We start from the raw sequence: 19,069 nt of genomic DNA, 5'->3' as shown, positions 1-19,069 counted from the left end.
TCAGTGTTAACCTCTAATTTTCAGTTTTGATTGGAAGTTAGGATAAAGATATATTTTTAAGAATGTTATTTTAGCCAGCTTTCTTATGTTTGTTAAAGGAGACATTATAAAATTGCCTCTTATCCAGTTGAGAGCAGAGCTATTACTGTAAGAAATGGAAGCAAATAAGTTAATCTAAAGTCCTAAACCCCCCTTAAATCTTCTATCTATAGATGTACATTGATATTCAAAAACAATGAAAACTGTTAAATTATGATTTACTTGTATTTAGATTCATGTGGAAAAAGACTGTAGTCTTGTGAAAAACTTAGTACACCCTTAATTAATTCATCATCAAGTGTGTGCACCTCGAAACATGCAGAGGTTTTGGCAGTTTGTAGGTCTGCAGCATTCAGATGCCTCTTAACACAAAAGCAAGGATGAAAAACATCAGAAATGATGAACTGTTGCTGCCCATTAATCTGGGAAGGTTTATGAGGCCATATCCAAACTTTCCGCAGTAAGATTATTCATAAGTGGAAAACATTTAACACAGTTGGCAATCTTTCCATGAGTGGATTTCCTGGGTGCTGAGTTTGGTCAGAACAGGCACAAAGTGAAAAAAGAAAAAAAAAACTTCATGGGCTTCATTTGGCATGTTAAAGTTCAATTTTCACAATACAACCAGGAAAAGACTGAACACTTATGGCTTGTTTGGAAGGGTTCCTAGGAGAAAGCCTCTTCTTTCTAAAAAGAACATGACAGCAAAGTCTGAACAAACTTTAACAATTCTACAACAATGTCTTTTTGACCGACTGCACTAAAGTGGAGATGTTTGGTAATGATGCACAGCACCATGTTTGGTGAAGACCATACACAGCATATCAGCAAAAATGGCTCATACCAATCAAGCAAGGCGGGGTGAGGATTTGGGGTTGTTTTGCAGCCACAGGTCTTGGGCACCTTGTGGTCATTGAGTCAATCATGAACTCTGTAAACCAGAGTATTTTAGAGTCAAATATGAAATTGGGTCATGAAATAGAAGAAATCTATAACACAATGGCTGAAAAATAAAAGAATCGAGGTGTTAAAATGATGCAAAGTTCTGACCTCAACCCTATCCGGTTGTTCAGTGATGATGCAACGAATCCTACTTCCAGGCCTAAAGTAGTCTGTGTTTAATATGGCTTTTGTGTTGTTAACATGTTCAATGTTATGTATTTTCTTATATTTGATCTGAAAAAGCTCCTAAAACAGACAGTGATCACTGTTGACCTCCCTCGGCTTTTATTACCGCTAATCATTTATTTAAGCTCAGTTTTTAAAACCTTAGGATGTAACTACAGCCCAGCCCATGCAGCAGTATATGAATGACTAACCTCGTATTGTGGATGGATTATCTCAGTTGTTCTCCTGGCTGAAGTTTGGTCCTTTTACAGCATCTTGCCATGCGATTACATTTGTTCCTGACCACCAAGAACACTCACGGTAACTTTTATTGAGTGGAAAAAAAGTTAGCTTGTTTATATTATGCTAACATAGCTGACTGTTTTCTTACCCCTGACTGTCTTCACTACTAGAGCAGTGCGATATGGCCAAAAATATTTATCACGATATATATTTGAAAATTTGCGATAACGATATAACTGACGATATAATTGATGCCAGACAAAATACAACTCCACAACATTACTAGCACAAAAAGACAACCTTCCATTTATTTTCACTTAAACAAGAAGCTGGTTTTTATGTACATTAAAGCTTTATAAAAATGTAACAGTGCAAATGCAAATTCCTTGCTGAAAGTTTAACCAAAAGGCATTTCCAGTAGAAATGGGCTGACATATCCTGAGCATAACCATGTATAATATCCACTGAAGTTAAAAAGAGGTGCTTTGCAACATTAAACTGCAGTGTGCAGTACCTATTTTTCGGACCATAAGGTGCACGGGATTATAAGGCACATTAAGCGAAACAAAGCAGTCAGATAAATCAAACTTTATTAAACTCATTCTTCTTGCTTCCTCCACTTCTGTACCATTGATTCGTTAATGCTGTATTCTATCACAGCTGCTCTATTCCCATGTTGTTGCAGTATATTAATGACTAACCTTGTATTGTGGATGGATTATCTCAGTTGTTCTCCTGACTGAAGTTTGGTCCGTTTACAGCATCCTGCCATGCGATTGCATTTGTCTCTAACTATCAGGAACCTTAACGTTAACTTTTATAAGTGGAAAAGTGTTAGTGTTCGTCCTCCAGCTTCACTGTTTATGTTATGCTAACATAGCTGTGTCACTAGCGATCACGTAGCACATCATTATATACCAGCTAGCCCAACTTCAGTAACCCTACAAACGTCACTGCTGTTTAGTTTTCTGTCTTCATTTATGCTGGAAGTGATAGCAGAGCTGTACGTTTTAATTTGTTTCCAAAACCCCGCAGTCAGGACATGCTATATTGTATTTAGATAGAAGCTAGCGAGCTAACTCCCTGCTAACTTCTAACTCCGTTAAATGTTATAAATTCCGTTTTCATGGATGCCTGGATGTTAAACTCAATTGTTACACCTGGTAGAGCAGAACGCTGATCATTTTATTAAAGATGAAAGACTTTAGACAGTTTTTCAACTCTCAGTAATGCCATACTTTGTTTGATATATGGACCTGCAGCGGAGTTTAGGTCCAGACACGGTTAGTGACGTCAGACTGAACAATCGGATTGAAATCCTGCAGGAAGACCTTAAGAGAATTATGTATAAACAGATGTCCACAAACCTCAGTGAACTGAAGCAATGTTGTACACAACAGTGGACCAAAATTAGCTAACTAGCTATAGTCATGTGACCTTTGATGTGACCCGATAATGAAGTGAGAGACTGATAAAGTCATACTGAAAATTATTATTTTAAGTAATTAAAGGGTTCTGTGAAAACTTTCTTTTCCATATGACTGACAAAAAGTGGGATAATTCATACCAACATACCTAGTCAACATAGAAAAGCTCCCAAATGTGCCTGAGTAGCCTCCTGTTTTCATGTTTTTATATCAGTTTAGTTCTCGGGACATTGCAACAAAAGAAACTTATCTCATATTCATAACATGAGGTGATCAGAATCAGAATCAGAATCAGAATACTTTATTGATCCCTGGGGGAAATTATTTTTTGTTACAGTGCTCCATTTTAAACCAACATTAAGACAAGACAGACAATACGCTAACTAAGAATAGTACAATATATACATATATATACATACATACATACATAAGTCACTTATAAATAAATATTTGGAAAAGAAACATGTGTAGTTGTAGCAGCAAACAGTGTGTTAAGTGGATGCGTTGTACAGGGAGATGGCCACAGGCAGGAATGATTTCCTGTGTCGTTCAGTGGTGCTTTTCGGTAATCTCAGTCTCTCACTGAACGTGCTCCTGTGACTGACCAACATGTCATGGAGTGGGTGGGAGGTGTTATCCAACATTGTCTTTATCTTGGACAGCATCCGCCTCTCCGACACCACCTTGAGGGAGTCCAGCTCCATCCCCACAACATTGCTGGCCTTACGGATCAGTTTATTAAGTCTGTTGGCATCTGCGACCCTCAGCCTGCTCCCCCAGCATGCAACAGCATAGAGGATCGCACTGGCCACCACAGACTCATAGAAAATCCTCAGCGTGATGACTGATAACCAATGTTTTTAACAACTAGCATTATAAAAATGGCATCTCAAGATTGGGATATGCGTAAAAGTTTAACATTTTGGCCTTACAAAGGTGTCACTGACTGGGTTTTGGATGTTTTTGAAAAGATGCACGTTAGGTCTTCAGACTGTTACACTCTGATTTAACTTCAGATTAGATAATGAGGTAATTGTGTCACTTGATTTAACAAGAGACCAATCTAACACATAAACTCATTTACAGAGATCTCATTCAGCACACAGTAACGAGCTGACAGTAAAAATAACGGGACTTTTTTCTAATGTTGTTTGCTTGAGTAATGAAACTTCATTGGCCCACTTGCTGAATCCCTGTAGAATTCTCGATAAAAGCTGATCCCCTAAGCAAACAGCTTATCATACCTTTAGCATTGTTTGTTTTCGGGTAAATCTGATTGTTCGCTGAGTAAATGAAACAGTTTGGTTAAAAATAGGTGGACCTATTTTTTGCAGCGTTATGGCGCCGCCTCCGTTCTATGCGTAAAGACGCCTTAAGAAGTGGCAAAGCAACTGATAATCTAGACAGGAGACGCATGAGCACGGCTATTCGTTGATGGCAAAGAGATAGACGAAACCTGAGCTAGTTTTCCTCCCGACCTTTTTTCCTTCTTTATTTCTTTTTTTAATATTAAATTTCCTTCGTGTAGTTTTTCCTTCACGCGATCTAATCGCAAACAAGTTTTTAGCTTGTGGTGAAATGGTTCGTATCTCCGGGAGTCGGAGTTTATTAATGGGATTTCTTTCACTCCTGCATCACCCGAGGACAGCTGGACAGTGAGCCGGAGGGCGTCTGGAGGCTGGATGGACAACATGTCTCCACAGCAGCAACAGGACAGCCTCAGTCGAGGCGGCGCGCAGCAGGAACACAAACGGGTACGTTTGCGCGTAAGAGTCTGTGTTTTCACTCACCTTAGCAGACAGTTCTGCTCTTTTGAAAGTAAAGACAGACTTCCTTCTAATTCATTTCTGTCTAATTACATCGCGTGAAAAGGGACAGCCTACTCACTTTATGAATGAGTGTGTCGGTTGGGAGGTTAGATCAGTGTGACAGGTGTTCAAACAGCCGAAGCAGCTTTTGGGAAATTTTGTCAGTGATAGTTTTGCAGTTCTACAGGAGGTCAACTTATAAGATTAAAAAAATAAATCAAGGTTGTAAACTAATGAGTGTCTTCAAGCTCCAGTAAAACACTGATCTAAACAAAGTGTGTCATCAGACTGTTTTAATAACCTACTGATTATTAACGTTGGTAGCCTGTGATGTCATTATTACATCATCTCAAGATATTCTGCCCCTTTTCTGATTTTAATTTTCTTTTTAACTCATGGGTCATAAGAAGAGTAAAATAACTTTTTAAGTTATTTTAATCAATTTATTTTACTTATTAAGAAATAAAAACTTCTTAATGCAGACATTAATACATGAACTTATAGAATGAATAGATTTATAGACGTAAATTTTAGTCATGGCCTTGTCGACAAAATAAACACTTAAAATGTCATAAATTCCTGTATTTGTTTAGATAATTGTGGCATTTAAACGGTACGTGTGAGTTAAAGAGGTGTTCAAATGTGGTGTGTCTTGTATACACTTCACATTTACTCTTTCTGCAGGCTAACTACTTCATACATGTGTTCAAATGCTAATCAGATTTAAAGGGTTTTATTGTTATCGATTATCATCCCCAGGCTGTTTAGTCAAAGCATGCGTTTCAGTTTTACTGGTATTAACTATTCTCTGTGTACCGAAACCATTTCTATGATAAATGCAGTGTCTTCTGTATTGGAAACAGTAGCTGTCAGTCCACAGCTAATCTATTCTGATCATCAGGTAGTCATTCAAGTTTATTTTGGAGTAAAAAGCATCAAATGTTTGTTTGTTTCAGTTTGTAAAGATAGAAACTGTGAAGAATTGTAGCTTTATGTGGTGCAGACAGAATTTGACTCTGTTTGTTATGCCAGTGTCGCAAATCAATTGTTTTTGTGTTTGTTTGTATTTCATGATGGTCTAAAACTATCCCGCTGACAATTAGACTCAGAAGTGTCACTACTTTGTGACTCTTTGTGGTGGTAATTATCCGATAAATGAGTGGAGGTTTACTTGCAGAAAATAAGACAAAAGGCAGATGGCGAGAGAATTCATATCACAGATTAACACGTTTTTAAAAGTTAATAATGATGATATTATACACACACCAAATATAGTGTTCTGCTTTTTTCAGAGCTATTTCCTTAGGCACACTGTCCTGTACAGGCTGCCCTGTAATACATCAAACATCACTTCATTTATTTAAAGCTTTTTTAATCCTTTACTGAAGTGAGGAGGAGACAGAAAAGTGGAAATAATTAAACTGTTACCCATCAAATATCAGACTGTTGTGTTCAATGGACCACGCAGTATTACTGCCACCACTAAAAATAACCTATCAATTAATTAGATCAGTAATAAAAATAGCTTTTAATTATTATAGGTATACATATTGTTCCATTCATTGAAAGTATTTTTTCCCAGTGATTCTTCTCTGCAGTTACTGTAAAAAGTTGTGGTACAAAGTCTTCCTTCACTGCACAGCCAGCGCTCTGTCCTTGGTTTAGTGATAACTGTTACACATCAGCTGTGCTTGATGAATGTGCTGAGTCAAAAATGCAAAAATGCAGAAACACGGTGTCAGTGTAAGGAAAACGGTTTGTGTAAATACTATAAACTCTGGTGGAAAGGGCAGAAAGCTGCATGAGCAATTGTCCTGTTACATTAGTGAGTTCATCATCACTACAGTTATTTTTTAAACTATTTTTAGGTTATGTTTATGTTAGACAAATTGGGGGTTTTTATAGTCGCTGTTTCCCACAGTAAACCCACTTTTTCACGGAAGCTAACATTGGTGTATTTTTAGGACTGAAAGGTAACATTGTAATATTGTAACTGGAGTACAAGGAATGTTTCAGCAGCCTGTGACCTAGCTAAATCAATGTTATTACATTGTGAAAAATGTGTGGACGTGCATGGTGGATGTAGGATGAAGACGGACTGAGGTTTTCCCACATTTAGAATTCTAAGGTTAGTGTTTGGACAGAGTGACATCACGAATTAACACGAAATGATACAGGCTTTCGTGGTCCCCAGAGGATGAATCCTGTCAAGCTTTGCAAGGGATTGCTACAACCCTGCCAGGAAAGGTCACATGACCAAGCTGGCACTATAGCTAGTAAGCTAATCTGCTTGATTGTCAGGGAAACAAACCATTATAAATTAACTGCTAAACTAATAATTACACTTTCTTCAAACATCCAGAAACACATTAATGCATCACAACAGAAGAACTTGCCACTGCTACTGATAGATGTCTTCTTATTTGAAATAAGCCAATGGCTCAAAAAGCCAATATCATTGATATTAGGCTAATTTAGCGGCGTTATCCCCAAAAGTTATTGCAGTTAACACAGTTGCACCATTCTTTAAAAATTTTCACAGTCACCAAAATGCAACCTGACTGCACTTTTAGCTAAATATGCTGCTCACATTTGTTCCTGAGACACATTTATATGTGAAACTGTTTATATGAAACATGATAAATACCACTAATGACAAGCTAATTATGGTCAGTGGAACCACTGTAACCTCTTTTAGCCTGCTGACATTAGCAGTAGACTTATGAAATCACAGAATGATGGAGCTGCTAGCACGATTAAGAGCTTGTTATCTTTAAAATGTGTTTTCACACTTTTCACATATCTATGACTTACATGTAATAACTACACAAAACAAAAGACTACCTTAACCCACTTAACCTGTCCAAAAACCACTGATCAATGTATTAGCTGATTGTGTTAGTCAGTGTGGTATTCTGACATCCAGTGAAAGAACTGTAGTTATGTAATGTTTGTTTGCAGCCCTGTTTCATGCTGACAAATCCTTCTACAATTAGATTCAATGAAACTTTAATTATCCTTATGTGGGAAACCTGGGTAATCAAATCCTGTAAAGAAAAACAGGATATCAACATGGTCCCAAGCAAGTGAAAGTAGGAAGGTAGCATGAAAAATGTTGTTTTTACACACACTGGATTTTTACTAACATGTGAGAAAGGTCAGAACTGTCATGGCAAAAACAAACAGAGGCTGCTGTGAAATGCTCTGGCATTCCTTTGTGTTTTAAGCTCAGTTCTGCTGTCCCTGTCCTTTTGGAGGCCATAGTCAGCCCTGATGCTGTGATGAATGTGTTGAACATTAGGACACTTGCATAACAAATGAGGAGAGTGTAAACATCACATAAGCATCGAGTCCAACTCTCAGTAAGCACTCACTAAGCAGTGTGGTCAGATATTGTGTGAGTTGCAGTACTAAACCAAAACTTTAAATGACATTATTTAGGTAGATTATCGAGGCTGACAAGCATGTCTCTTTTTTGTGGCAGACAACTTCGCAATTGTTCTTACGATACTTTTTCCACCATTGCTATTTTTTTTTACCATTCTCATTTCTTGTGAGGTGTTATTCTCTTACCAGCCAATCAGAAACAACAAAGCTCCATATACCATACACAGTCGTAATTTTTAATTGCAAAATAGTTTCTTTGATGGATGCCATGTGGTATGAATGTCACAGTAAAAATGTGAAAAAATATTGCGTATCGAGCTTTGTAGCTTTGCATTAATAATGCAATTTTAATATTAGAAATGTTTCCCTCCCCCTTCATCAGCCATCTTTCTCTTTTGCTTTTTTAGCGCACAAAGTCTCAGAGTTACCGGCGTCAGTCCGCCCCATCTCTGGTCATCACCAAGGCTCTGACCAGGTCCAAGACTCTCTCCAGGTACTGTAAAAGACATGGTCAGGCTGACTCTGGTATCTATGTTTCATTTACTTTTCACTGTAAAGCTAGTTACTGGAGCCACCATATGATCTTAATATGCGGCACCTGTATGTCACAGTGTTTGTGATTTAAAGCAACAACCATCTGCATTGATAGTTAACAGCTTTAATTGTAAATTAAATATAAGTCTAAAATTATACTAATACAATTTAATTGTTAGCCTTGTTTTTTAAACCTTTGTAGACACCTTTTGACAAAGAACAGTAAAGACACTGGTCATCGGAAACACTTGAGGTTGAAAGTCTTTGAGCAGAGATAGATTTAGTGTCTCCAAAGTAGGGTGAATGAGTCACATACAACCCTCTCAGAAACCCTCTTGCAGCCCAGGCCACTGATGAAACCCTGAAGCCACACTCTCACACACGTGCACACACACACGCCCTAAGTGAGGTGTTGGATCTGTTAGGATAGATAATCCTCCTGTTGCCATACTTATCAGAGGATCAGGTAGCTATTAATAGCCTCTGTCTTTGAACATATGCACTGGGAAAGTGAAGAAGAAAACCTTGTTAAAACCTAATAGTAGCTGGTTCACACCTTCTTAGCATGTTTCCAAGCTTCACTGTGATTTTGTCCAACAAATTCACCACTTGTGGATGGTTTACATACACTTATCAAAGGCATAAATGTCATGGTAATTTTGGGCTTTTAATGTTTTCTTTGAACTGTTCTTTGTCCAAAATTATTTAGTTTTTTCTCTAATCCACAAATACATTGCACAAAAAAATAAAAGAACACATCAGAGTTCTGTGGGGGGAAAAATCACGCTGGACATGTGGACTGAGTAATGTGTTAGGAACGAAAGGATGGCAGATCGTTTGATGGCAATTCAAAGAAAACTCTGATAATCAAAATGAAAAAAGAAGTGGCAGGCTGTCACTGCTCATTGCAGCAACTCAAAATGATACTCAGTAGTTTGTGTGTCTCATGTGCTTGTGTGCACGCCTGACATCTGAGTTAATGAGACGACAGATGTTCCTGGGGGATCTCCTCCCAGATCGGGACCAGGACATCACTGAACTCCTGGACAGCCTGAGGTGCAATCTAGCAGCTCCAGGTGGACCAAAACATCATGTCCCAGAGTTGTTCTATTGGATTTAGCCCAAGCACGGCGACCAGTCAATGGTATGAATTCCTTCATCCTGCAGGAACTCCCTGCATACTCTTATTATATGAGGCCAGGCATTGTCATACACTAGAAGGAACCCAGCATCACTGGCCCAAAGATTTCATTCTAATACCTAATGGTAGTGAGGGTGTCGTTACCCAGCCTGCAGAGGTCCATGCATCCTTCCATGGATACACCTCTCCAGACCATCACTGACCACCACCAAACTGGTCATGCTGAACAATGTTACAGGCAGCATATCATTCTCCACAGCTTCTCCAGGACCTTTCACATCTGTCACATGTGATTTGAGTGAAACTGATTAATGGGTCTAACTGTGCAACCTCTGTAGGGTCCAGGTATTACCTCATGGTAGCAGTAGCGACACTGAATCTAGCTAAATGCAGAACTGGTTAAAAAAAAACAGTCACATAAGATGAGGAGGAGAAAAAAGGTCAGTGGTCTCCAGCCGTAAAACCATTCCTGTTTTTGGGGTTGTGTCATTGCTCCCCCTCTGGTCCCCCTGTGGTTCATTTATTAACACCGAAACACCTGAAACTGATTAACAACCCCTCTGCTATTTAACTGACCAGAAGTTTATCCCAAAGTTTAATTGACTTGATGTTATACTCTGATTAAGAAAATATTCACTTTTTACCATTCTGCCAAGAAAATTGAAATTAATTTTAATTGGTTGGTTTCCTGGCATGGACCCAGCCCTGGCGGACTGACCCCCGGCTGCCAAGACTGGCAATAGGGACATGGAATGTCACCTCTCTGGTGGGGAAGGAGCCTGAGTTAGTGCGTGAGGTTGAAAGGTACAGGCTAGATATAGTCGGGCTCACCTCTACACATGGCTTGGGCTCTGGAACCAGTCTCCTGGAGAGGGGCTGGACTCTGTCTCAGTCTGGAGTTGCCCCTGGTGAGAGGCGGCGGGCTGGGGTGGGTATTCTAATATCCCCTCGGCTTGCTGCCGGTACGTTGGGGTTTTTCCCGGTGGACGAGAGGGTTTGTTCCCTGCGCCTTAGGGTCGGGGAACGGGTCCTGACTGTCATCTGCGCTTATGCGCCGAGTGGCAGTTCAGAGTACCCAGCCTTCTTAGAGTCCCTGGGGGGAGGGGTGCTGGAGGGTGCTCCACCTGGAGACTCTGTTGTCCTGCTGGGAGACTTCAATGCTCACGTGGGTAACGACAGCGAGACCTGGAGGGGCGTGATTGGGAGGAACGGCCTCCCTGATCTGAACCCGAGCGGTGCTTTGTTATTGGACTTCTGTGCTAATCACAGTTTGGCCATAACGAACACCCTGTTCGAACATAAGAGTGTCCATAAGTGCACGTGGCACCAGCACGCTCTAGGCCGTAGGTCGATGATCGATTTTGTAATCGTATCAGCAGACCTGCGACCATATGTTCTGGACACTCGGATAAAGAGAGGGGCTGAGCTGTCAACTGATCACCACCTGGTAGTGAGTTGGATCAGGTGGCGGGGGAGGACGCTGGACAGACCTGGTGCACCTAAACGCGTAGTGAGGGTGTGCTGGGAACGTCTAGCAGAGGCCCCAGTCCGCGAGATCTTCAACGCACACCTCCGGCAGAGCTTCAACAGCATTCCAAGGGAGACTGGGGACATTGAGTCCGAATGGACCATGTTCAGCGTCTCCATTGCCGAAGCTGCTGCATTGAGCTGCGGCCGCAAGGTGGTTGGTGCCTGCCGTGGTGGTAATCCCCGAACCAAATGGTGGACACCAGAGGTGAAGGGAGCCACCAGGCTGAAGAAGGAGTCCTATCAGGCTTGGTTAGCCTGTGGGACTCCAGAGGCAGCCGACAGGTATTGACAGGCCAAGCGGAATGCGGCTCGGGCAGTGGCTGAAGCAAAAACTCGGGTGTGGGAGGAGTTCGGAGAGGCCATGGAAAAAGACTTTCGGACTGCCTCGAAGAGATTCTGGCAAACCGTCAGACGTCTCAGGAGGGGAAAGTGGTGCTCTACCTGCACTGTGTATAGTGCTGGCGGAGCGCTGCTGACGTCGACTGAGAAAATTGTCAGGCGGTGGAAGGAATAATTCGAGGACCTCCTTAATCCCACTGACACGTCTTCCGAGGAGGAAGCAGAGTCTGGGGATGAGGGGAATGACCCGCCAATTTCCGGGGGCGAGGTCACTGAGGCAGTTAAACAACTCCTTGGTGGCAGAGCCCCTGGTGTTGATGAGGTCCGCCCCGAGTTCCTGAAGGCTCTGGACGTTGTAGGGCTGTCCTGGTTGACACGCCTCTGCAATGTTGCGTGGAGATCAGGGGCAGTACCTGTGGACTGGCAGACCGGGGTGGTGGTCCCCATCTTTAAGAAGGGGGACCGGAGGGTGTGTTCCAACTACAGGGGGATTACACTCCTCAGCCTCCCTGGGAAAGTCTATGCCAGGGTGCTGGAAAGGAGAGTTCGTCCGTTAGTCGAACCTCGGATACAGGAGGAACAATGCGGTTTTCGTCCTGGTCGCGAAACACTGGACCAGCTCTTTATCCTCTCCAGGATACTTGAGGGTGCATGGGAGTTTGCCCAACCAGTCTACATGTGTTTTGTGGACTTGGAGAAGGCATTCGACCGTGTCCCTCGGGGTGTCCTGTGGGAGGTGTTGTGGGAATATGGGGTGTCTGGCCCATTGCTACGGGCCATTCGATCCCTATATAACCGTTGCAAGAGCTTGGTTCGCATTGCCGGCAATAAGTCGGACTCGTTCCCGGTGGGTGATGGGCTCCGCCAGGGCTGCTCTTTGTCTCCGGTTCTGTTCATAATTTTTATGGACAGGATTTCTAGGCGCAGCCAAGTGGCGGAGGGCTTTCGCTTTGGTGGCCTCAGAATCTCATCTCTGATTTTTGCAGATGATGTGGTTCTGTTGGCTTCATCGGGTGAGGGCCTCCAGCTCGCACTGGAACGGTTCGCAGCCGAGTGTGAAGCAGCGGGAATGAGGATCAGCACCTCCAAATCTGAGGCCATGGTTCTCAGCCGGAAAAGGGTGGAGTGCCCACTCCGGGTCGGGGATGAGTTCCTGCCCCAAGTGGAGGAGTTCAAGTATCTCGGGGTCTTGTTCTCGAGTGATGGGAGAAGGGAGCCAGAGATCGACAGACGGATTGGGGCTGCAGCTGCAGTAATGCGGACGCTTCACTGGTCCGTCGTGGTGAAGAGGGAGCTGAGTGTAAAAGCGAAGCTCTCAATTTACCGGTCAATCTACGTCCCTACCCTCACCTATGGCCACGAGCTGTGGGTAGTGACCGAAAGAACGAGATCGCGGATACAAGCGGCAGAAATGAGCTTCCTCCGAAGGGTGGCTGGCCTCTCCCTTAGAGATAGGGTGAGAAGTTTGGCCATCCGGGAGGGGCTCAGAGTAGAGCAGCTGCTGCTCCACATCGAAAGGAGCCAGCTGAGGTGGTTCGGGCATCTGACAAGGATGCCCCCTGGGCGCCTCCTGGGTGAGGTGTTCCAGGCATGTCCCACCGGGAGGAGGCCCCGGGGCAGACCCAGGACACGCTGGAGAGATTATATCTCTCGGCTGGCCTGGGAACGCCTTGGTATTCCCCCGGATAAGCTGGAGGAGGTGGCTGGGGAGAGGGAGGTCTGGGCCTCTTTGCTTAGGCTGCTGCCCCCGTGACCCGGCCCCGGATAAAGCGGATGAAGATGGATGGATGGTTTCCTGGCATGGACCCAGCATTTAAGCATACTTATACATCAACAGGGTTGGGATCAGGGATTTGATAAGGCCAATTGAAATGTATGATTGCTTTATCTATTCCAAAACCAGTTTCTTTGTGTATTCAGGATGCCTTATTGTAAAACCCAGTTGTCTCCAAGTTTCAACTGTTTAGCTTCTTGGTTTGAAGTGAAGTTGAAGAAATTTTAGGTGGACTCATCCTTTTACACTATTTGATTTACTTTGTGCAATGTACCAGTACCATTTGCCGAAAAACAGCCCCAGAGCATGATGCCACTACCAACATGCTTGGCAGCTGGCACAACGCTCTTATGTTTGAAAGCATTACGTCTGTTCATCTGACCATAAAACCTTTCATCAGAGACATTTTTCTTGCCCTAATTGGAAGCTGAAATTTTACTCAAGCTTGGAGGTGTCAACTTTGGACCAGGGGCTCCTGTCTTTGTAGGCACCCTTTCAGTCCATGGTGTTATAGAAGTCGCTTCACTGTGGACAAGGACACTGGTGTTCCAGCAGTTTCCAGTTCATGGCAGGCTTAAGCCTTGAAGTTCATGAACATCTTAACCAGTGGTCCCCAACTCCAGGCCTCGAGGGCTGGTGTCCTGCAGTTTTTAGATGTGTCCTTGATCCATCACAGCTGATTTAAATGGCTAAATGACCTCTCCAGTTCTCCAGAGGCCTGGTAATGGACTAATCATTTGATTCAGGTGTGTAGACCCAGGGTGAGATCTAAAACCTGCAGGACACCGGCCCTCGAGGCCTGGAGTTGGGGACCCCTGATCTTAACCAATCTTAACCAATTTCCTCCCTTCTTCTCTCTGAGGATGACAGTTTGGGACTTGTCCCAGACTTTTGCAAAGTTTTGACAAATCATTAAATAGGTTTGCTGTGCAATCAGTGCACTCTACAACAGGAACCGTTTAAAGAAATGATTAAAAGGCCAAAATTGTCATGACATTCATGCCCTTGGTGAGTGTATGCAAACTATAAAGCAACTGTAGCTCTACATTTTGGCACATACATTTATAGGGACTGGCACTTGTATAGCACATTTCCAGTGACCACTCAAAGCACCTTTAGACAAACCACATTTAAACATTTATTCATACAGTTTTTTATACACTTTATCCATCTCACATCAATATCCAATTTAGATTCATCAGCTACAGAGTAGGTGGGTCAATTCAGATATCAACGTATGAGCTCATATTGTATGTTGTGTGATAATAAATAAAGATAAAAAGAGAAGATGACGGGGTTATTTATTTGATTTTCAACAAAGAATTTTATAAAACTAGTCAGCAAGTTACAATGAAGACACCACCTGACTGCACTCTGTCAGAGTAGCTGTGATACTACTATGCTAAATGTGCTGCAGATAGTGCTGAACGTGTAAATCATGTACACAGTAGGTGTGGAGCTTCTCTGCTGGTGATGACACCATTTCTAAGTTACTCATAGGGTTGCTTGGCATGAAATAAAGACTGGAAAAAGGGTAAAGCGTTTGCCTGGTCCTGTCCAAAGGTAACCAAATAGGCTCAAAGCAGTCCTGAAACCCACTAATTAACACATTATTTTTTGCTTGTTTGGTCCTTACAAAAACTCAAGAATTTAAGGTTTATCAGGACTTAAGGTACAGGATTGATTTTTGGCGGGGTGCCTTTACTACGTAGACTCTTGTTCCCATTGGAACAATAGGATTAATTAGTGGACTTCTGAGATGCTGGCACAGGTTTATGAAGAGAGATAGCAGCACCACTCGGCCTTTTTCCCAAATTGTTTGAATAACAATTTGCGGTAGGAAAGTTAGAGAAAATAAAATCCTTCTTGTCTTCTTGAGCTTTAACGTGCATTTGTGGTGTAACAACAAACCCAGTTACAGTGGGGTTCAGAACTTCAAGTGTAGATTAAATGATTTGCACATAATTGTATTCAGTGTGGGTATATAAAACCTTTCCAAGGTCTGAAAAAATTTATTTAGTTTTAAGAAGCGAATGGAAGTGCATACTAGAAACACTGTACATGTGCAGTGAGCCACACAGTTGTAAAGCAGTTTAATGGGCTCTTTAAATCTGGTATCCACTTCCTTTATACAGCAGCATCTTAAGTACATGACTGTTTATGACTTGTCTCATCATGTAATTCTGTTTTTACTCAAATACATTTTAGGAATATTAAATACTTTTCAAGTGCGTTACAAGTGTGGTTGTTAACAGGAATCCCATTTTCACTAATTAGGGTTCATGTTCCTAACTTATATTACCTACGTACTTTTGTCTCCATCCTATTTCTTTTTTTAGTTAATATTAACTGAGTAATGCTTCATATAAAATGTGAAACAATTAACAGTATAAGTGAGATGCCTGAGAATTAATTAGTAGTTAATACGAATTGGAATTTATATTGTAAAAATAGCAGAAGAAAAAGGGCTAGACCAGTGAGGGAAAAACAAAAATTTCATCAATAAAACTTTTAAAAGTTCTTCTCTGGCTTCCAGAGTACTTCACTCGCACCCTACTCACCAGTGACTCCCGTGAACTTTACATAAGGGAGAGTGCTTTGATGTACTTGCAGGCTATCTTGTGTTGGGTGATTAAGGATGCCAGAAAGAGACAGAGATCTGAAGTGAATAATCTAATAACAGAGACACTAACCTCTCGGCCTAAGAGGCAGAGGCTGACTCTTTTTTATTACCTACAGGGACGTCCAAAGATGCTTTGAGATAAACTAATGTCTTCTTACAAGACAGAAAAGTTTCGACCAATGAGTTAGCTGCTGCTTAGCATTATAAGTGAGTCACGCTGCTTCAAAAACAAGTTACTCTATTAAATAAGAAGTGGTAGCACAGGTCATATCAAAGTAATTATTGTAGTAGAACATTCCTGAGGCATGAAGCATTCAGGTGAAGGCTGTTTGCTCTTTTGTCTCAGGTACAATATTTATATTCAATTCAATTTTATTTATACAGCGCCAAATTACAACAGCAGTCGCCTCAAGGCCAAACCCAACAGTCATATGACCTCCTCTAGCGACTCCAGCAACAGTGGGAAGGAAAAACTCCTTTTTAACAGGAAGAAACCTCCAGCAGAGCCAGGCTCAGGGAGGTGCGGCCATCTGCTGCAACCGGTTGGGGTGAGATAATGAGGACAGGATAAGAGAACCGCTGTGGAAGAGAGCCAGAGGTTAATAACAAGTACAATTCATGGTTCCTACTCCCCTTTCCCATCAGATGACATACAGTTTATCTTAAAAATTAACATTTAATTTCAAAAGGGAAAAAAAGCAAACATTAATTACTTTTGGATTCTGTATGGGGTCGCAGTGATAGACTGTATATAAAAGAAGGATGTAGCGTCCTACAGTGTGACACTATTGTGAGAGTGCCTCGAAAGATTAACAGGTGACTTAGATCATCATGTAAATTAATGCTGTGTTTTTCATCTGATAGTATAACTCACTGATATGCTGAGATCATTTCAACTTTCAAAAATGTTATAAACCAACATATGAACTCTGAATGTTATCGTTTAAAAGTATTACAGTACAGTGCTACATAAGTTTGTTAGCATTTTGTGAAAGTGCTTAAATATGCTCTGTTTGTAAAGATCTTTAGTCATATTAAATTACTAAATGTGAGAAGAAATGAGTGGAGAGAATTTCACTGTTGTAACTGGTGTTCTTTACTTTTCTTTGAAATTCCACCCTTGATAAATGGATTGATACTTATACAATGCTTTTCTACTTCAGCTAAGCACTTCTGTTTTGCCTATAGAACCTTCACGCACCCTCACACTGTGATGCATTCAAGGCAGCTTGAGGTTTAGTGTCTTCCCCAAGTAAAACTTTCAGAGTAAAGTGATTTGGGGAGGGCCTGCCATGTAACTGAGCAGCTTCTCCTTGAAGGACATCACTTGCTTGTCATCTTTGATGTACTGCTGATGGTCTTCGACCTTGGTGCAATTACCCAAACTGCACGCTTTTGAACCACAGCAGACAATTAACACATAATATTTGATATTATTGGCTGGAATAGCAGCAGAGCAGGAAGAAGCTGCTGTTCTTCTAGTTTAAACAGAGCCAAAGCTTTTAATGTGAAGGGCTGCTGGAAAAACCACCAAACTCATAGAGAACCCCACTGATTAAGTGAAAGAGATGTATCATAAGTTGTCGCAGTGTATTGAGGTTAATCTGTTCCATTTATTCATGTTCCAGAGAAAGCTTCCTGGTTCCCATGTGTCCAGAGACGTGTCCGCTGATCCAGTCCTTCCTGACTAGTTCTGATAGGTCGTTTCTTCTCCAAGGACATGCTCAGTTAAAGACGGGGATGCAGACTCAGGACAGACACCTCTTCCTCTTTACTGACATTCTGGTGGTTGCCAAAGCTAAGTAAGCACAAGTGTGTGTGCTTGCGTGCGTGTTTGTGTGTGAGCATGTATTCATATCTTTGTGGGGACCAGAAATTAGAAGTTCACTATACTTGTGGATCAACAGCCCAAAATCCTGGTCCCCACAAGTTTGAAGGCATTTTTGAGACTCAAAGTGTTAGGCTTAGGCTAAGGGGCTAGGGAAAGCATTATGTTAATTAGATGTCCCACAAGATATGAATACCCGACGTGTGTGTGTGTGTGTATTCTTTTCTTTCTGTGAAGCAGATTAGGAACATTTTGGCTGTTCTTCCTGTCCTTCACACGGTAATTAGGTTAATGCCTGGGTGTAAGGTTTAAGTGTAAGGTGTGTGTGTGTGTGTTCTGTTCCTAGGTCAGCCAACCACTTCAAGCAGAAAGCCCAGGTGCGTGTGTGTGAGATGTGGACGGCAGGCTGCATGGACGAGGTGTGTGAGGGTAGCACAAACCCAGAGAGGAGCTTTGTAATGGGGTGGCCCACCTGCAACTGTGTCGCTACCTTTAGGTATCACACACAAAGATGCACAGCAGTACTACACACATGCTGCACTCATACGGACACAAATATTCACACACACACATACACGGTGGTGAATTGTACTTATTTTAACACATTTTCTTTTATACCAAGGTGTTTAGAAGTCCTTAACATGGGCTCATTGTGATGTGGTTGACCCAGAAACGACATTTGTACAAACTTTGTTCACGCTGACGCTGCCTCACGTCAACAGCTGTGAAGGTGTTTATGTTTCCACAGAAAATATGCTGCTGATGCTGTAAACTTGACCTTAAATGCCAAAGGAACAGAAAACAGACAGGATGAGGCAAAAGAGCTCAGTGACATCCTACCGTGCAACCATTAACACATCAGGCCTTGTTCTTATCCATTATTTTCAAAAGGAAGTTCTGATTCCTGCTTTTATGATGAGGAGTAAAAGTATTTCATCGTGAACTGAGGTTCACGATATATATATATATATATATATATATAAAGTGTCAATTTAAACATTTGAATAGTGGAAGAAGAGACTTTTTTGCCTTTAGCATTCTGTTTGTTTCGAGCTTCCACGTGTCTTGGAAGAGAGAGACATGCTGATCTTTGCCACAGTTGCCAGGTGATGTTATCTATATGTCCAGGGAGCTGATGAAGTTTGAGCAGCAGAGTAAGAATATAGGCCAAGAGGCGCTGATTGAGCTACAAAGCAGGATTTGATGCACCCTGAATCATGTCAGCTTGGTTAGGACAGAAACAAAGGGCAAGTAAATTTTCTGTTAGATATGTGACACTTTTTCTTTGT

At 41.8% G+C, this 19,069-nt stretch overlaps 1 protein-coding gene across 1 annotated transcript in view; it reads left to right on the top strand.

Moving 5' to 3' along the window:
- The window catches only part of pspc1 (paraspeckle component 1), a 47,043-nt gene extending 29,303 nt beyond the window's left edge, over positions 1-17,740 (top strand). The window contains exons 8-10 of the mRNA XM_082523294.1: positions 4,465-4,570; positions 8,419-8,504; positions 17,581-17,740. Coding sequence (XP_082379420.1) covers positions 4,465-4,570; positions 8,419-8,504; positions 17,581-17,643 — 255 coding nt within the window. The 3' untranslated portion in view covers positions 17,644-17,740. The remainder of the gene's footprint in view (positions 1-4,464; positions 4,571-8,418; positions 8,505-17,580) is intronic.
- Positions 17,741-19,069: the final 1,329 nt, after the last annotated feature.

This window comes from Aulonocara stuartgranti (genome assembly GCF_965226115.1).
Source record: "Aulonocara stuartgranti genome assembly, chromosome: 23".
NCBI classification, from domain to species: domain Eukaryota; kingdom Metazoa; phylum Chordata; class Actinopteri; order Cichliformes; family Cichlidae; genus Aulonocara; species Aulonocara stuartgranti.
Note: the sequence above shows the minus strand (reverse complement) of the source record. Positions and strands in the feature narration are given on the sequence as shown.